The 18895-nt window shown below is 42.0% G+C and overlaps 1 protein-coding gene across 1 annotated transcript in view; it reads right to left on the minus strand.

Moving 5' to 3' along the window:
- fryb (furry homolog b) overlaps positions 1-18895 on the minus strand; it is a 41258-nt gene that overhangs the window by 18197 nt on the left and 4166 nt on the right. Inside the window, exons 3-29 of the mRNA XM_083986125.1 lie at positions 17765-17818; positions 17518-17657; positions 17021-17111; positions 16687-16766; positions 16467-16547; positions 15057-15225; positions 14629-14721; positions 13899-13997; positions 10279-10380; positions 9671-9774; positions 9412-9520; positions 6604-6690; positions 6204-6375; positions 5977-6109; positions 5721-5828; positions 5468-5594; positions 4386-4499; positions 4089-4253; positions 3729-3815; positions 3350-3609; positions 3065-3254; positions 2600-2724; positions 1779-1836; positions 1296-1387; positions 614-786; positions 325-485; positions 118-228 (exon numbers count right to left, since the gene is read on the minus strand). Of these exons, the coding sequence (XP_083842251.1) occupies positions 118-228; positions 325-485; positions 614-786; positions 1296-1387; positions 1779-1836; positions 2600-2724; positions 3065-3254; positions 3350-3609; positions 3729-3815; positions 4089-4253; positions 4386-4499; positions 5468-5594; positions 5721-5828; positions 5977-6109; positions 6204-6375; positions 6604-6690; positions 9412-9520; positions 9671-9774; positions 10279-10380; positions 13899-13997; positions 14629-14721; positions 15057-15225; positions 16467-16547; positions 16687-16766; positions 17021-17111; positions 17518-17657; positions 17765-17818 (3285 nt within the window). The remainder of the gene's footprint in view (positions 1-117; positions 229-324; positions 486-613; positions 787-1295; positions 1388-1778; positions 1837-2599; positions 2725-3064; positions 3255-3349; positions 3610-3728; positions 3816-4088; positions 4254-4385; positions 4500-5467; positions 5595-5720; positions 5829-5976; positions 6110-6203; positions 6376-6603; positions 6691-9411; positions 9521-9670; positions 9775-10278; positions 10381-13898; positions 13998-14628; positions 14722-15056; positions 15226-16466; positions 16548-16686; positions 16767-17020; positions 17112-17517; positions 17658-17764; positions 17819-18895) is intronic.

An 18895-nucleotide genomic window follows, 5' to 3' on the forward strand; every position in this document is an offset into this window, starting at 1 on the left:
GTCATCATTTAGAGGTAGAAAATGAGCAATGATGTACCTAAGTATGTATCTAAGGTACGTAAACTGGTAGATATATGCTGCAGTGCAACAGGTACAAGGCACCAGTAGATGACATACCCGTATGTCGTGGCAGGCCAAGATGTTGTCAAGCCATTTGTAGAGATAGCCATCAGTCGAGAGGCCCACATTGTCAAACACTGGACCGCAGCACAGAACTGCTGACATCGCCTGGCGAGCAAAAGGAAAGTTGCGTCAAACACAATGAAAAGGACAAAGACTGACAGAATGACTCCTGCTGTGTAGCAGGGTTTGGACGTCACCCACCTTGAGAGCACAGTACTGGTAGCGAGTGATCTGGTGGTTGCGGTCACTGTACCGATCGAGGGGAGTGAACATGACACTGAAGGGTCCGGCCCACTGGCTGAAGAGGATGAAGAGGTGGTGTCTCAGAGACTGCTGTGGGAAGAGGAAGCGCCTGTGGTGGACTGCACAGATGAGGAGCGTGAGACAAAAGAAAGCCAAGGAAGGTCAAATAGAGGACAGACTTCCACTATGAGAAGATCAATGTGAAGTGTTGTGATGATCTGTATAAAAGAGGAATAAAATGATTTACCAGGAACACACTGAATGAGATTGGCCACCATCCCGCTGAAATGGGCTCTGATGTCTTTCAGGACGTCCAGCTCCTTCTCGTTCTCAGCCTCCAGCAGCATCCGGGTCAGATCCACATACTCAAGGAACAAGGCTCCCAGTGCCAGGGAATCACGCTCCAGTGCTCCATTGGTGCTGTGGAGGGAGAGGAGGAAATCGGATTATGGTAATCAATCATACACTGACACTACATAAGGAATGTCACATGTCTAAAGGCACGTGTGATTACAGTTAAAGGGATAGTTCAACATTTTGGCCCATTGCCATAAGTCCTATAGTCATAGCAGTAGGTTTGTTACCTTTAATTGTCGGTGCAAGCTATTTTTAGAGCGGCGGAGCAGAGCCGCAAGATGCAGAGTTCTTGGATTGTGTATTTGATGAGTTTGATGAGGGAAACCAAGAAATCCCATGAGCCTCTGTAGTGTAGCTCTGAGCAGCTTGCGGCTCTGCTCCGCCGTTCTAAAAATAGCTTGCACCGACAATTAAAGGTTACGAACCTACTCCTAAGACTATAGGGATTATGGCAATAGGCCAATTTGTCAAAATGTTGAACTATCCCTTTAAGTTATATAAGCCTCAGTGGATAAAAGAAAGGCCCAAACAAAATAGCTCGGGGCACTGAGCTGACGAAATGAGCGGGCTACCTGTCACTGATAACTCCTGCGTTGGCCAACAGCTCGAAGATCCTGAGCAGCTGCAGCCGGAGAAGATCCCTCCTCTCTCTGCGCTTCTTGTTCTGAGAGCAGAGACAGATTTTCAGTTCATCATACAACACACTGCAGAGTATGATCAACTCTCAGTGTACACCACATCCATCAAAAACTCCAGCTGCTGAAATAAAAAACACTTAAAATAAACTGTTCATGCTGTGACAACTGGTTTTTGAACAGAAGTAGCTTAAGTTCAAGACAGAGAAATAATCCATAGATTCATTTTCAGAAATAACACAGTATTTACTTATGGATCTCTAACAGCCACAAGCCAACACTATAAATATAACAAACTGCATCTGAAATGACTGGTGTATTAAAAACACAACTTAAAATAGGAGGAAAATAGGAGACTATTTTCACTGAGATCAATGAAGTCAGTGTGTGTGTGTGGGGGGGGTTGTGCGTGTGTGTTACCTCAGGCCTGCGCTCCAGTGCTTCCTTCATCAATGGGTGTAGTTCTTCTACCAGCTCCCTGCAGACAGACACACAGGATCAGAGGGGAAACAAACATGATTGCCTCATTGTCGAGTTGCTAAATGAGATGATCAAATGTTTCCTCCTTGGAAATAAAGGACAGGCTGATTTAATGGAACAGGGCAGTTTGTAATAGATACCAATCTTGTGCAAACCCAAATGGCACATGCCCCAAAACCCACTAATCCTTAACCACAGTAACAAAAAAAAAATTGTCTAGGGAGAACTTAATCCTTTTAAAAACAAACGAGCGCCCTTTTGGAAAACATTCAGGTTAAAAATAGATGATCTCTGTTAAAATGAAAAACCTCCTTCACAATGGAAGCACTGTATTATGAAAAAACATCTGATACATCTCTGTCGCTTCAATAATTCCCTCGTACATCAGCAATGTTTTTTTTTTCTTTCTCTGAATGTCACAGAGGTATGCTGCTCATCTCAGTTATGAGGAGAATGTACAGACAGACGGGATTAAGTGATAGATGAAGACAGCGTGAAAAAGTGACTCGTGAATCATGTCTCTCTTATGTATAAAGACTATTCCAGCGTGTCATTCATTTTCTGTTGTAATCTAAATAATTTCGAAGTGTGTGTTTACTCTGCCAAAGCACAGCAGGAGCAAAGAACTGTATCCAAGCATTCAATCAGTTTTCACTGTAAATACGTTATTTTACATGTAAAAACAATATTTACCACTAGGGCTAACATGTGAATTGTGCATTTGTAGATTGTGTATTTATGCATGTTTGTGGATCCAGTACCTGAAGACCAGGGCATTTGTGCATCCAAAGCCCAGAACCAGAGACTCAGTGATCTCCAGACTCTCAGCTCTCATCAGCGGCACCAGCTGTTTTAAAAGCCAGGCTACGGAGGGGGTGCCTATCACCTGAGCAACACACACAAACATGAATCAGAATGACACACACAAAATCATACATACGGTTACTGGAAGTTTATCTGCGACAATTAAAAAGAATTTCAAGTAAAACTGCTTTTCTGTTTTACATCATTATAAACTGAATATTTATGGACTTTTGACATCTGAAGACATCACATTGGGGTTCTGGAAAATTTGCAATGCATTTCTTTTACTGATTTTTGGCAGGAATAATCAATAAAGACTATTTCTATACAATTCTAAAGCTTTTCAGGCCATAGATAAAATGATGATAAAAATCTTCTCAAACACATTGAAACCTTCCACACGGGCTGCTTGTTACACATACCTTGTTGTCATAAGTGACGCTGCCGTCGGGCGTGGTGGCCGTAATCTCTGGTGTGGAGGCCCGGAGGTGACCGGGGGACATGATGCTGGGCTTGGCCACGCCAAGACACATGATCAGGTAGTTCCGCCACAGCGAGATGTAGTTGTCACTGGAGCCCGCTGTGCTCGTCTTCTTGGCGTTCACCGGGCTGCTGTGGGGAGTTGGGAGGCAGGTGGTGAGATATTTTAACCTTCTGTGGCCACAAATGTCTGAAAAGAGCAAAGTAAGTGAAGTGTGTTCTTGTACTTGGGGTCAACGAGAGGCAGTAGCAGCTGTAGCCGTGTGAAAGCGTAGGGCCAGGCGTATCCCAGGGCGGTGGGGCAGTGCTTGGGCAGATGCTCCTGCCGCAAGAAGATGTGCAGACAGAGCACCCACGGGTCCTTTAGGCACTGGGCAAAAATCCAGACGTGACTGGGGCTCTTCACGTCATAGGAGCTGCTGACCAGCCGAGCCGTCCACTCCACCAGCCACTGGAGGTCAACGTGGTGGCTGAGAGGCAGCGTGGACTGAGGCGGAGCGGAGGAGAGGGAATTTAAAAGATAATACACGGCAACAGAAGCAGCAGTTTGGAGGATTGTGACATAAATAGTTGACCTCATGTGTCTCTTGTCGCTAATAGACGTACCGAGTCGGACACAGCCACATGAACGAAGCTGTCCATTACAGCCGGGCTCAGCTGGTCCATGACCTCTATCATGGGTTTGTCATCATCCTGGAGGGGAAGACATTTATAGAATCAGCTATTTTTGAAACTGCGTCACACAACGCGAGAGAATTCACAGGCAACTCTAATCACACCTACAGTCAGATGGCTCTCCCTCCATCCAGCTATTTCCATGTCCTGTGTCTTTATCAAGTTACAATGTGCCACCAGCTGTCTGTCACAGTTGTCACTGAACTGTATCTTCATCTATTTCTCTAGAGACTTACAGTCCATACAGGCGTTTAAATGCTGAGAGCAGGCGAGGAGCTTCCTGTACTGTACCTCAGCGTGTCCCAGAGCCGTGAAGAGGCAACGGATTTCTCTTAACACGCCGACCGCCAGCTTCCTGGTGCTGATCTGACACGAGCAGAGGAGCAGCAGAGCCAGGCCCTCGACCGCATGGAGCACGGAGCAGTGGGGGCTTCTCTCTGGCAGCCTGGGGCTGGCCTGATGGAACCAGAAGACACATAAGTAGGTATATGTCTGTGGAATAGTTTCTTGAAAGACACACTTTAACTGATGGAAAATGGCTCACTTGTGACATGCACTTAGTTAAAATTAGCTCTGCTCTGTACAAACCTCAACTCCACCTCTCGTCTTCCCCTGGAGCTGCAGAGCTAACCTCCACTGTGTGAGCAGCTGGAGGAGAAGCTTCACTGACGCATCCTGCAGACCCTGATGGGTGTCTTGGACCTGGAATAGATTGGAGTGACATGTTTAGAGAGGCTGTCAGCGTTAAAGGGGAACTATGCAAGTCTGGTCTCTTTCCCTCTGTTTTGCTAACCCTCCTCCCGGCCATGTGCATTTGTTTTCAACAAAGCCGGCGAGAAATCAATCAATAGAGCAATACATAACGTTATATATCATATACGATGTTACGACATGTATATTCGTGTAGTCTTATCTGCCATAAACAAGAGACTGGGGCACCGGCTCTGATTTTGCAAAGTTGGTTTTGGTTTTCGGCCAAGAGACACTAGGTGGAAGGCAGAGAGCCTCCATTCTCCCTCGTAACAAGTTACATGTCATTTATTTTACACCAAAGCTGTAAAATGTAGCAGAGTTGAGCTAAAAATCCTGCATAGTTCCTCTTTAATATTTTACCATATTCACTCAGTTCAGTTTTTGAATCACTCTGGTTGTTTTTCCTGTGGCTTTCTGATTGGTCTCCTGTGGCACAGAGGATCATTCTGCAAGGCTGAGCTACAACAACCTACTTAGATCATAAACCATGGAGACAGATAACCAGAGGCAACGTTTTATGGGTTTTGGTGTAAAACAATTAAGACGCACATTAAGAAGTTACAAAGTGTATTGTTGTAGCAACCTACTTTGAGATAGACTGTATGTTGTATCCATGTTGGTTTTCAATTTGACCTGGATTCTACGCATTTAGGAATTTTGTGTGCTTGTGAATCAATCAATTCATTCATTCATTTATTTATTTATGACTTAAATAATTCATGTGAATGTGATTGTACATTTTACTTAACAAATTACTTTGTAAATGGTAAAATAAACCAACAACAAAGACACAACAGTATCATCATGGAAATTTCAACTTAAGACCAATCCTCTCAATCTATGTCATGATTGTCTTCTTTTGTATTGTGTCAGTGATTACAATGAGACCAGTGTAGGTTGTCCAAGTTGAGTTGTACCTCACGCAGAAGGAAATGTGTGTAACCAAAGAGGACGTCTTCTCTCCAGTCTGAGAAATCTAGTAACAGGCTCTGCAAGGAGTTCTGGGAAATGAGACGAAGCTCATCGTCCATGTGCACTGTGAGTCTGAGGGGCAGACAATGACAACAACATGTTAACAAAGTGGAGTGAAGAAGGTCACGCAGGCAAAAAATGGAGACAGAGAAAAAAATATAAAAAAACATTTGAAAAGCCAAGTGTTGTGTCTCTTACCGTGACAGAAGGTCAATGAGCTCAGGTTTGGACATGCCGTCAGGTAGGATGCGAGGAATAGCTGCCACACACGTCCTGAAGAGGTCGATTTTAGGCTTCCTCTCACCACTGTCATAGAGGAAGAGAGGAGTTAGACAAAAATACACCAACCTCAAAACTCAAAACACGATTAGTCGAAGAAGTCAAAGTATTTGTTATAAGCATGAATGACAATAAGAAAAAACATCTTCAGATATACACTTTGTAGTTTACGTACGTGATCATGTCCTCTGGTTCCTTGTTGAGCATCTGGACGCTGGTGAGCATCATGCACCGTCCCACCTCCTTGTCCAAGTGCCTAAGGATGTTGTCCAGAGCCTTTCGCACCTGAGAGTAGTACAGGGACATGCCTGGGAAAGAGACAGAACAGAGTTAAAGACTACAGCCGAATGACACCAGCTTGAATGTCTACAGACACAGACACAGACACAGACACAGACAGACCTATTAGTTTGGCTTCCTCTTCAGTTAGTGTCTTGCTGAGATAAGTTTTCTTCTTCTTCAGAGAGTTTCCAGAGGGCAGAGTGGCTCCTGTGTTTGGCATGGGCGGCTCTCCGTCTTTCTGCTGCAGGGCATCTGCTATCACCAGGAACGCCCGCAGACCTATGTTCATACGCTGGAACACACATCAAACACCATTACTACATGGCAGAGTTGTCCATCATACTGTAGGCAGACGGTGAGTTAATCGATCCATCTAGACAAGTGATCAGATTTCAGTTGTGTAAAGTCAGTGGAGGTCTCTCTAGTCATTTAACCAGAATCCTGGAAACACATATGTGGCCCTTGGGATACACTGTTGATTGAGTGGATATGATTGAATGTGTGTGTCTTTCATATTTACCTCTGGGTTGAGACTGAAGGCTTTGGCAGGTTTCCCAACACTGAGCAGGTCAAATATGATCTCCTTCATGGCAAAATCCAGTCTCTCCTGTACATAGGTGAAACACACTGGTGTTAGTGGATTTCAGAGGCAATGAAAACGATGCATCAGGTGTCACCAGAGACTGATCATACTGATAAATCAACAATTAAATCAAAGACAAAAGAGATACAAAGTTGAATTATTTTCATCTATATTTGATTTCTGTGTTCTGTTGCTAAATAACAAATGTGCTGTTTGGTGATGGCAGCATTAACAAAGCCTTGAAGAGCCATGATTGCTCTAATCATACTAGAACGAGCTTGACCCTTAAAGGGTCTATTACCTATGAGGTAATAACCGAATGTTACGAGACAGAGTTGTGTTCGAGGCAAATGCAGAGACTGCTTGCCGGAACGTGCATCAGCGGTTTTGCTTGAATTTACCTCGAAACAACTTTGTCTCATAACGCTCCGTTATTATCTCTTTTTTTTTTTTTTTGAATATGTTTATTCAAATTTTCAAGAAATAAGACAGAACATACATAACAAAAACAAACAAACAAGCATAACATACATTTGGCTCACATACCAACTCAGATTCAAATTTGTACAGGCGAGAGATTCTGTAGTCATCCCATAAAATAAGTTAAGGACGAAAGATAAGGTATACACTGCCGTGCGTGCATAATACATTCACATGTTCAGAGAGTTACACAGAAATAAACAAAGAAATAAAAAAAGAAACAAATTAAATGATGTGTCCTCTCTGCCACGCAGAGCATTTTCAGTTACGATACGAACCCTCTTGCAAAAATGGTAGAGATATTCAAACCAAGGTATGACAAAAAGGGTTCCCATGTTTTACGAAAAACATCATCTTTGCTGTGCAGTTTATATGTCAGATAGTCTAAAGCAACATATTCGAGTACAACCCTTTGCCATTGAACCTTAGATGGAGCTTTATCAATTATCCAGTTTAAAAGAATACATTTTCTAGCACAAAAAGCAAGTGTCTGATAAAGTTTTCTTTTAAATTTGTCAGCGATGGACAGGTCAGATATACCAAGTAGTAGATGTAAGGGGTTGATATTTCTGTTAATGAGTAAAATCTTATTAATTTCCTGCCCAATGACCCACCAAAACTGCTGTACTTTTCTACAGTGCCACAAACAGTGTGTAAGACTACCAATCTCAATTTTACACTTAGGGCACAGTGGAGATGAATTAGGATTGAATTTATGACGTTGAGAGGGAGATATATGGGCCCTATGCAGGAGCTTTAGTTGCATGGCTTTCACTCGGTTGCACACACTCAACTTTTTTGTATTCTTCCACGCATCATTCCAGTCATCATCTGTTATCTTAACATTGAGCTCCTTTTCCCATAGACCTTTCAGAAAATAAGTGTTTGTGGTATTATACCCCTTAAGGATATTATAGAATAAGCTAATGGACCTGCCACATTTCTGTAAAAAGAGTTGTCTCTCTACATGTGAAATATCTTGACACTCCAGTATTGTGGTATCCTTTGTGACAAAGTTTCTTACTTGTAAAAATCGAAAGAAATCTTGTTGTTGAATGTCGTATTTCCTTTTCAGCTGGTTAAAAGACAGAATGGTAGAACCTTCAAGTAGATTATGTAAGGTGGATATTCCTTTATTTGTCCAGATCCTGAAGTTATTGTCCATCGTTCCAGGAGGGAAGTCAGGATTATCGCATATTGGAGTAAAAACAGAAGTGAATTGAGATCTGCCCTCTAACTTTCTAATAGCATGCCATGCCTTAACTGTGGAAATTGTAATCGGATTAGTACAAGCAGACTTCAAAGATGCACTTTTTCTAATAAACAAAAGATTACTCAAAGGGTATTTGGACATTGAACTTTCTACATCTAACCAGAGAGACATGGACTTATGACACATCCAGTCAGCTATAGTACGCAGATGAACACTAAGCTGGAATTTTCTAATGTCTGGGAGATCAACACCTCCTTCCGTGTAAGGCAAACATAATGTAGTCATTTTGAGGCGTGCTTTCTTTTTAGACCATATAAAGGAGCTAAACCAGCTATTTAGTTGTTTGATGGTCTTGTGGAGAAACATGACTGGGATCATTTGTATTGGGTAAAGTAATCTGGGGAGGATGTTCATTTTCAGCAGTGCAACACGGCCTAACCAGGAAATTGGGAGAGTGTTCCATCTCTCAAGGTCCAACCTTATACGCTCAAATATGGGTGGGAAATTTGTTTTATATAATTGATCAAGGGAGGGTGTTATGCGTATTCCTAAATATATAAAACCTTCGGGTGACCACTTAAAGGGGAAGGGAGATGGGTTTTGGGGTACCGTTATTATCTCATAGCGTGGTGAATGTGCAGGTCACAGCTTGTCCACAAGAGCATTTTGAAGATGTTGGATTGTGTATTTTTTATGAGTTTGATGAGGGAAACCAAGAAATCCCATTAGCTTCTGTAGCGTAGCTCTGAGCAGCTGGCGGCTCTGCTACGCCGTTCTAAAAATAGCTTGCATTGACAATAAAAGATAACGAATCTACTGCTAAGACTATTATGGCAATGGGCCAATTTGCCAAAATGTTGAATTATCCCTTTAACATCTTATACTGCCTTATTAGATAAAATGTAATTAAATTTGATATTTAATTCTGATTGATGCTGTATGTTCATGGTATTTGACACTGTTATGTTTTTATTCAGTGATGGCAGAGAATTAGAATAAAACTTGAACCTCATTTTATTTGTCATGCCCAAGTATAAAAGTGTTATACACACCTGAGCAATAAACTGGATAATCTTGACAAAGATATTGAGGGGCATGTCTCTGGGCATGACGCTGCGACTCCCTTTGGGGAACAGAGTGGAGGTGATGGACGTCAGACGACTGAGAGAGGGAGAGATAAGAGATTTAAGGCAAATCATTCATACAGGAGGAAGCAAAATCCATGTAGCATTAGTTAAAGGTCTTATGGTGGTGAAAACATTACAAGTCTCAAACTACACCGGGGTATAACCATATGCTGCTGTTACTTACCTCTGTGTTCCAGTGTTGCTCTCACACTTTATTCTTATCATGTAGACCCACAGCAGGCGGTAGAGTGACTCCAGAGCCACACGAGCCATCTTGGGGTCTTTATTCTGCGTCCACACACACAAACACAACAGGTTATGCTTCATCAACTGAGCTATTACACACACCTCCACTAAACTATGGGGCTTTCCTCAAAGTCCAATTAGGTTCCTGAAAGAAATGCAGTAATACGCTGACAGGCATTCCTCACATACCGTACCGTCTACACATGTTCACTGTTCCCACTGCGTACACAGCTTTCTCTGCATTCACAGTCTGATCATTAATCAAACTATAACAGGAGACTTTAGGAGCTCCCATGAGTTACATTGTTTTTAACCTACTATGTTTCCCTCGAGGCATTACATACTGGTGGTTGATTTTAATGTTGGACAAGTATCAGCTCGTACTGGTGCAGAAGTTCACAGCACGTTCAGTGTTGTGTTGTGTGCTTGTACTGTTCATCGCTTTATCGAAAACGACTGCCCCAGGACTGAGATTTACTGCACAGGCCATGCAGTTTTATGATCTACACAATAACTCCTACTCCAATAACAGACAGGATGGCTGACCTTGAGGTTTGAGAGGCAGTTGTTGAGGAAAATGTGCCAGCGGCTGAGGAAGAACTGTTTCTGACTGACGCACAGCAGGCAGGTCACCAGGGGATACAGAGCCTGGTGTGGAGAGAGAAGACAGATGGGAGACATTTGCATCAGGCAGTTCGGATGACAAGTAGTAAAAGCATCAGGTCATCAGCCGGTGAGAGGCTTCACACTGCTTTTCTCAGCAGTTCTCGACAGACATATAATCTTTTAATGAAGTCAAGCCTTAGAGCCAGTGAGCCACTTATTGAATCTTAAATCTTATTTCTAAACTCTTACATCTTTTAATATAATGAGAAATTAGATTAGAAACAAAGTTGAACTTTTTAAAATTATGTTCCCCTTGTTTTGGGCTTTATAAACACCCAATGAACCTATTCCCCAAATCTCTGTCTTCCTCTGTGGAATTAGACAAGTTAGCAAGTTAAAGTCTGATGTTTAGTTTGTTGCAGAAATATATATTTAAAAAAGGATCAAGTTTAATATTTGCACATTGGCTCAGCACTTATACATGTAGGTCAAGTTCCTGTGAAGACAGAACAATTCAGTCACTATAGAAAACAAGAATGCAGGAGTACCCGTCCCAAGGTGGCAGTTATAAGCTGCGCTGGCAGGACAACATATGCAGGGCACAGAGGCAGATCGTACTATTACTACTATAGGAAGACATGTCACAGAAAAACTAGGTCACAAAAAACAATCACACTAAAGTTTTCCACAACATACTGGTACTTCATTTACAAATCTTAAATTATTCAAATCACCAGAACAGGGTGAGAAAATAGTCCCACATATCAAACTTATCACATATAGCACATACACTGCTCATAAAAAGTTACGGATATTTGACTTTAGTGTAAAGTAAAAAGTTCATGCTACAGTGATATTGTATCATGAAAGTGGGGCGGTCATTTATTCATCTCCAACAATGTAATAAAACAAAATCTAACAACAGTGGTGGGTATACCACAAAACAAAAAATGTCAGTGTCTCAATAACTGGTCATGTGGCCAAAGGACATCAACTTCTGTGTCTTTCTGTGACTCCTCCAGTCTCTCTGTTCAACCTGCTGATAACTCTCCTTTACACTCTGAGCTCAGTGGACACTTCCCTCTGACAACATCCCATCTAAAGCCTTGACATGTCCAGGTCCTGTTGATGGATGGTTAGGCGTTGTCTTGGTCTCATAATGTCAACATGTGAACAGCATGATGGAGATGATGTTTCTATACAAACTGTCACTGAACCAGAACAGTTAGTGGTGGATTCATGGATCAGACACTTGTTGTGATTTCTGCTGTTAATCACCTTGTTAGAGAACAGTATGTAATGTTATAAATACTGAAACATTGAACAGTTGGACATGAGCATTCAAAAGTTTAGAGAAGATCAAATTAAGTTCACCTTAATTTGCATATTAGGTGCGTTCTGAAATGTCATCGATCCCAAAGCCAACTATCACTAACTTTTTGTGAGAGCTGTATAACATATAGCTCACTTCCAGGGGTGTGAACCTGTCGTCTAGATGGTTCAGTCATGTGGCAAGGGCATGAACGTCTGCATGCAGATCATTCTTACACACAAATACCTGACTAATGGTCAGTGTGAGTCAAGGTACACCCTTGTCATGAGCAGTCTGGGAAATGCTTGGTTTGACAAAGCACATCATTTACCTGTCACTCCTTATCAAAGTCACTATTTGTTTTCTGTCTTTCTCCCGTTTCAGCTTCTGCTCTCTCTTAACGGCTCAGAATGTAAAAGAATAACAATTACGGGAATGCACAGGATGACTGTCATTCCTATCATGTCTGTCCAGTCAGCTCTGACGTGGCAGCCTATTGTTTGTTTGTGTGCATGCGTGCCTGTGCGCTGCAAAAACAGTATGTATGCAAAGGAGTGGGTCAACTCTCGCATGGGTTGCTTTGGAGAATCTATAGAGGGAAGCGTGCATACAGTACAGGCTGAGCGAGGTGCAGCCCCGAGGACACGGCAGGAGGAACTCACGCGCAAATCACAAATGGCTCATCAACGGCGAGTCTGTTATCACATGCTATTATCAAATATTTCTGTGACATGGCTGTGGGAAACGACTCTATACAGATACACTGCCTCAGTCTGCTTCACTGTGCCAGACTACAAAACAGCCTCTGTCTTATCCAATCAATTCCTTCCAAAAGGCTTTTTTTCAACAAATATGAATCAACTTGTTATCATCTAAAAATCAGTGTCTTTATGTTGAGGAGCTTAACACAGTTACAGCATTAGAACAGGGAAAAATAAACATGATACGTTTGGGGAAAAAAAGTCAATTTACACTGGAAACAAGTTTAAAAATAGTTTTTTTCCTTAATTCTCCAGGAAAGCATCAGTGAAGTTAGCATGCTAACCAGTTAGCCTCAGCCCGTTTCATCACTTTCCAGCAGGGACTCACTGCAGCCTCCAATCTGCCCTGATGATGTAACCCTCCACAGAGAGTGTAATTATAACATCTTGTTTTATAATAAAGTCAACAGTGATTGAAGCTCTTGTCAAGAGACAATGGCCTCCACCCGCTCCCAGAAACAAACCACATTCAAGAGCTGAGAAAATAAAATAAATAACTCCTTTTTGCCATAGTTGTCTGTATTGCAAGTCTAAATTTCCTTCAGTCAAGTGATAAAGTCTGATGCTGAGCAGAGGTTCTTCTTGACTCTTCTATTAATGCTAACACTGGCTTACAAACAGCTCCTTTAAAGGGATAGTTCAACATTTTTGGCAAATTGGCCCATTGCCATAATCCCTATAATCTTAGGAGTACCTTTTATTGTCAGTGCAAGCTATTTTTAGAACGGCGGAGCAGAGCCACGAGCTGCTCAAAGCTACGCTACGGAGGCTAATGGGATTTCTTAGTTTCCCTCATCAAATACACAATCCAAAAACTCCAAAACGCTCTGTGGTGGATAAATTGTGACCTGCATATTCACCGCGCTATGAGATAATAACGGAACGTTACGAGACAAAGTTGTTTTAGCTGTAACTTTATGCAAAACCGCTGATGCACGTTCCCATCGGGGGCAGTTTTTCGGCAAGCAGTCTCTGCATTTGCCTCGAACCTACTAAGACTATAGGGATTATGGCAAAGGGCCAATTTGCCAAAATGTTGAACTATCCCTTTAATCAAAAGGACACTTTAGTAAAAATCTTGTTACAAGGGAAATTTGGTAATCCTTTGTCATCAAGTGTTGCCTGTTCATACTAATGGATACAACTTTTAGGGATTAGCAAAGGGACTTTCCATGCCAGCCTAACAACTAAACAGAGTAGTTTTATTGTATTTGTGTGAGACCTTTATCTTAATCAGGGAGATGTACTGCATCTAATTTGCTGACTGCCCAGCCTGCTTCAGTGCTGTGGGCAAATATTGCCCATCTGGCACTGCTTCAAAAACTAGCCTGTGTGCTTGCATACTGCACTCCTGTCTCCTTCCCACGGAGCGATGAAAGGCCACATGTTGGAGAGTTACAGTAAGTGCTTTCCCCCAATCACTAGTAATGGAGAGGAAATGAGAGTGAGATAAGCAGCGATGACACAGAGTATGCGGAGAAACTTACCAGAGAGTGTTTCTTCCTCGAGGACAGGTCCAGTGTGGTGTCGTACAAACTCTCCACAAAATTTCGTAAACATGGCACGTTCACCTCATTCTTCACAGTCTGGAGGAGCACAACACAAGTTACATCCAAAACTGTCATTTTTCTTCTTTGTTGAGTGCAGAAGGACAGACAAGACACTTAAATGATGGTCAATAACACTATATAAATAGAAAATAAATGAATGAATAAATAAATAAATAGATCAATAAATACACATATACAGGTGCATCTCAATAAATTAGAAGAAAATTTCATGGGCAAGTCCATTTCCAGTAGTTCAAGTCAATTAGACTTACCCAAGTATTGGGTGCATATACCGTACGTGTATATATATGTATACTTTTTAGAAGGCCAGCATTTCCATATTAAAAATGCTCTTTTTAAATTGATTTTTTGTAATATTCATTTTTTGAGATACTGAATTTCAGGTCTTTATTTAATGTAAACCATAATCATATTGAAAGAAAATACATTTGGAATGTTTCATTCTGTGTGTAATGGGTCTATTTAATGGATCTATATAATGTATTAGTTTCATTTTTTGAATTGAATACCTGACATAAATGAACTTTTTTCATGATATTCTAATTTATTGAGATGCACCTGTTACAGACATACTGTGCTGCAGACACACACACAGACTATTCAAATAAAAGTGAAAGTGCATCTTGAGCAGATGACAGGCACTTACAGCAGCTACAGGTACAAGTATCTCCACAAAGAGTCCAGCTAATGAGTGTTTAATGTCTTTGTCCTTCACTTCCAGGAAATACTGTGCGCACTCCTACAGACGGAATAAGAGACATGAGTCAGAGGCAGCCAGTGGAAACAATATATGTGCATAATTATTCTCTGAATGCATAGTCACTGGATGAAATGTTCTCACTGCAATTACCATCAGAGGGCCAATAAACAAAGCACTTAAAGCCTAATTGCTGTGAGGAACTTCCCCAACAGGACAGTTCTATGAGAGCACTAAACTGTTTCCAGACACGAAATGCATGAGGAGGAAACAAACGAGAGCGTCTGTCATGTAGATCCTCGCTGAGTTTCCTAAACCAGAGCCTCGGGACAGTTTGTTGACATGTAAATAGCAGGTGAGGTCTCAGGTCAGTCTACCTGCATGAACTGGAAGGAGGCTTCAAAGTCCTCCACCGGGTACATCTTGATGCGGAAGAACTTGAGTCCCATGATGAGGCTGATGGTGGACTGGATGACGTAAGGGCTCTGCTCCTTCTGTCTCAGCTCCTTCAGCTCGGAAATGAACTTCTTCCTCACTGCCGGGAACCTGTTGAGGAAAATGGAGGCCAAATGTGAAGAGTTCATGTTGCCATATCCAGGTCTCAGCTGAGCGCCGGTGTCATTAGCGGAATTACTGTACCACGATGAAGCAGCAAGATTTTATTTCATATTTGGAAATATCGTGGACCCCTGCTCTTTGCACCTGTTTCTTTTTTGTTGTTTTTTTGCATGTGCACATTGGTGTGTACTCCACAGTCCTATATTTAGAAAGGCATCTGGAGGGGTGATGTGGAGGGAATGTGTGTGTGTGTGTATGTGTGTTTGGGTGTGGATGTGTGTGCACTTGCTCTTCTTAGTGCTGTGGGTTTTTGCGTGCTTCACAGGGGTGGGGGGTGGGGTGTGTGTCTGTGTGTGTGTGTGGGGTGTCCCACAGCAGTTAAGTGAGCTGTGCAGTCATCAACCATCCAGCTTCTGTGTTAGAGTAAGAAACAAATAAACACTGATCCACAGACCAAACTGGAAAAACACACGGTGTCAAGAATAAAGAACGAGCTCTTGTTCTTATGTACTCTGTAAAATGCAAAGCCATCATCTAAACAAAAGACAGTTTACAAAACCAGATCTACAAGTATTGACTGATTATTTATTAGATCGATGACTGTGTTTAACAATGGGATGGTGTGTGTGTGTGTGTGTGTGTGTGTGTGTGCGCAGTAGCAACTGAGCTGCCCTGTGAACCCACTGCCTTTTCAATCACAGTAATAACCTCCTGGAAAATGGGAACACAACAGCGCTCATCTCTCATCACACACAACATTACACAGACAGAAGACCATCATCAGGAGCCGCATTATCCTCGGTTACCACAGCGCACACACACACACACACACGTATTTACTAACACACAGACAGCCACGCTCCAAGCCCACACAACACACGCAGCATCCATAATTCGGTTCCTGCTGAAAATGGGGTCAAGAGGAGGACAGGTAGCTACTGTAACTACACATTCAGTTTTCCACCCCGACTGTTCAGCCCACAGCTACGACGTGACCTGGATTACTAATCCTGCCTTCACAGTGAGAAGAGACAGGGATTACTTTACACTTAACTGTAAAAAAAAAAAAAATAAAAAAAGGAGTAAACTGAGGCGTCTTGTTGGCAGTGGCAAAAAAATAGGGGCGATGAAATCAACATAGTATGCAAAGATATTCACTTTGTATGTGGAAAATTTAGATAAACAGATCAACACTGAATTGCATGGTTAGTAAAAAAAATCTACAGTACCTGGACTGAGCTACAACTCCAACTACCTCGGCATAGAGGTCAGCCACGATGTGCATGTTGCCCGTGTTGGGTCCCAAATACCTGAGAGGAAAACACAAACATCAATGACTGACCATGTATAACACAGTAACAGTGCTCTTATTTAGAAGAGCTGTTGGTCCAAAATTTACTCAATGCACTTATGTCAGTTATCTGTGTTTCTTAATGGTGTGATTCTTACCCCTCCTTGTATTTGAAGTGCTTGAAGGCCAGGTTTATGACTTCTTGGATGAGACCATCCAAAAGAGGATGAAGGGGGATCTGGATATAAAGACAACATTGTTACTTTATGATATAAAAATGTATCTAAATACTATTCTTGATCATATTTCCTATAATCATTACTGAGAATGAAAATATGGTAATGTGTTTGTAAAATGCAATTACAGTTTGACATGAAAGAAGCAGGGAAAACTGCAACTACACAAGTGAAGAACTAAATGCTTGTCTCACAGTTTTATCAGTAGTTTGAACATTTGAAGGTACAGCACAGCGAAGTGCAGGCTGAGACTCACCTGCTTTAAAACTTCTATGAGCACGAGAGAGAAGATGAAGTCTATCGCCAGGTCCCTCCTCTCCAGTAAGTAGTCCTTCTGCTGCTCATCACTGACACGGACAGACACACACGCATTATTTGTCAGAGTCACTGTAAAAGTGTTTGTTCCTGTTTCTGTGCTCGCTCGGCACGCAAACACGTCACGCGTGAAAATCAGCTGTTATTGAATTTCCATTAATCTCTTAAATGTAGGCGCCATCTGCTCCATCATCTACTGTAACTGTGGGTTTGTTTGTGATTTTGGGACAAGTTCCTCATTAGTTGTTGAGCTGGTGCAGTTTTTTTGTTTTGTCACCGCTGCTTGCGTGCGTGGCACATCATTTATAGTTAATTATTTTCCTCCTCACTGGTTTTCATTGACCTGATTACATTACTTTATAAAATGATGTGATTATTTAGTCCTCCGCATCTATTCCAGCTCCTACAAACTGAGTGTGTGTGTTTGTGTTGTCTCACTTTTTGGACTTGGTGTTGGCCCTGGGTCGATACTCATGGGACTCGTCTTCCAGGCCGTTCTGCCTCTTGTACCAGTCAAACAGAGTCCTGAGGATAGACGGCAGGCAGTACTCTGCCAGAGAACTCATACTGCTGATTAACTGCACAGGAGGAAGAGGAAAGAGAGGTTAATCCCGTTTTCAAATTGTACGAGGAGAACAAGGGCGGCACATGTTGTCGATGACGTGTCCATGTCAGATGCACACACCTGGTCGAACTGCGGGTCCTCTCCTCTCTGCAGAGATTTGTTCAGTGGCTTCTCCTGTCAGATAAGAACACTTGCGTCAGAGGAGACGGGTGCAGGTTAACAAACCAAACAAACCAATCAAAACCTTCTGTCTTTCCTTTAACGTGTTGTTTTCATAGCGACGTTTGAACCTGAAACCTCAATTCATGCAACAAGCGTAAGGCTGTTGCAATCAAAACAGGAGACAGCTGTGAGGTGTGAGTCTGACGCCCTGCCGCTGCACTGTCAGCAAAATGGAAAAAATGCCTGAAACAAAAATGTAACTTTGATGTTTGAAGCCCAGATGTGATTTCTTCACTTAGATTAGATTAGATTAGGCTGTTAGGGACTAATCTCGTTATGTTCCTTTCATGAAACATACCAGGCCGAAGTGCAATGAAACATACAAAAGGCCAAAGCTCTTAATGGCGTTTTATTATTCCAGATTGTGCTCTGACATTTGATTTATTGGAAGAGCCACATTTGCCTAAACTCAAGCCAGAGAGTCAGAAATGCAATAAGAGAGTTAGAAAATGGCTATGTTACAGGATGACACACACATATTTGTTTTGTTCCGCAGGCAGAAAAAATACAAAAAAATGCAAGTGTGAATCCTGGACATCTACATAGCAAAACATTCATCCCTTAATCAATTCCACCCTACTTCTAGGCACACGTCATTTAAAAACCACTGGGTACTTGACGAGACTAGGAGGTATGTGACTGATCTGACTATAAATTAGTTTATTCTATTATACATTTCTGGTAAATTATATGATAATCAGCACATGGATTCTTGAATTACAGCCAAAAATCTATTTTGTGGGGTCTCAGTGACCTGGTACCGTTGGACACCAAATTCTATTCACTTTATCCTTGAGTCAAAAAGTGGATGTTTGTGCCACATGTGGTGAAATCCCCTTCAAGCATTCCTGAGATATTGAGTTCAGTGACCTTGGCCTTTAACCTCTGACCATCAAACTCTAATCAGTTCATCTCTGGGTTTTGCTGCATTCCTCAGACCCAGGATTCATAAGAACGTGACCTCCGTGTACATCCAGTGTGTAGGTTCACCCAGACAGACGACATGTAAACATACAGTAAAGCCTCTGG

Source organism: Trachurus trachurus (assembly GCF_905171665.1).
Source record: "Trachurus trachurus genome assembly, chromosome: 14".
Lineage (NCBI taxonomy): Eukaryota > Metazoa > Chordata > Actinopteri > Carangiformes > Carangidae > Trachurus > Trachurus trachurus.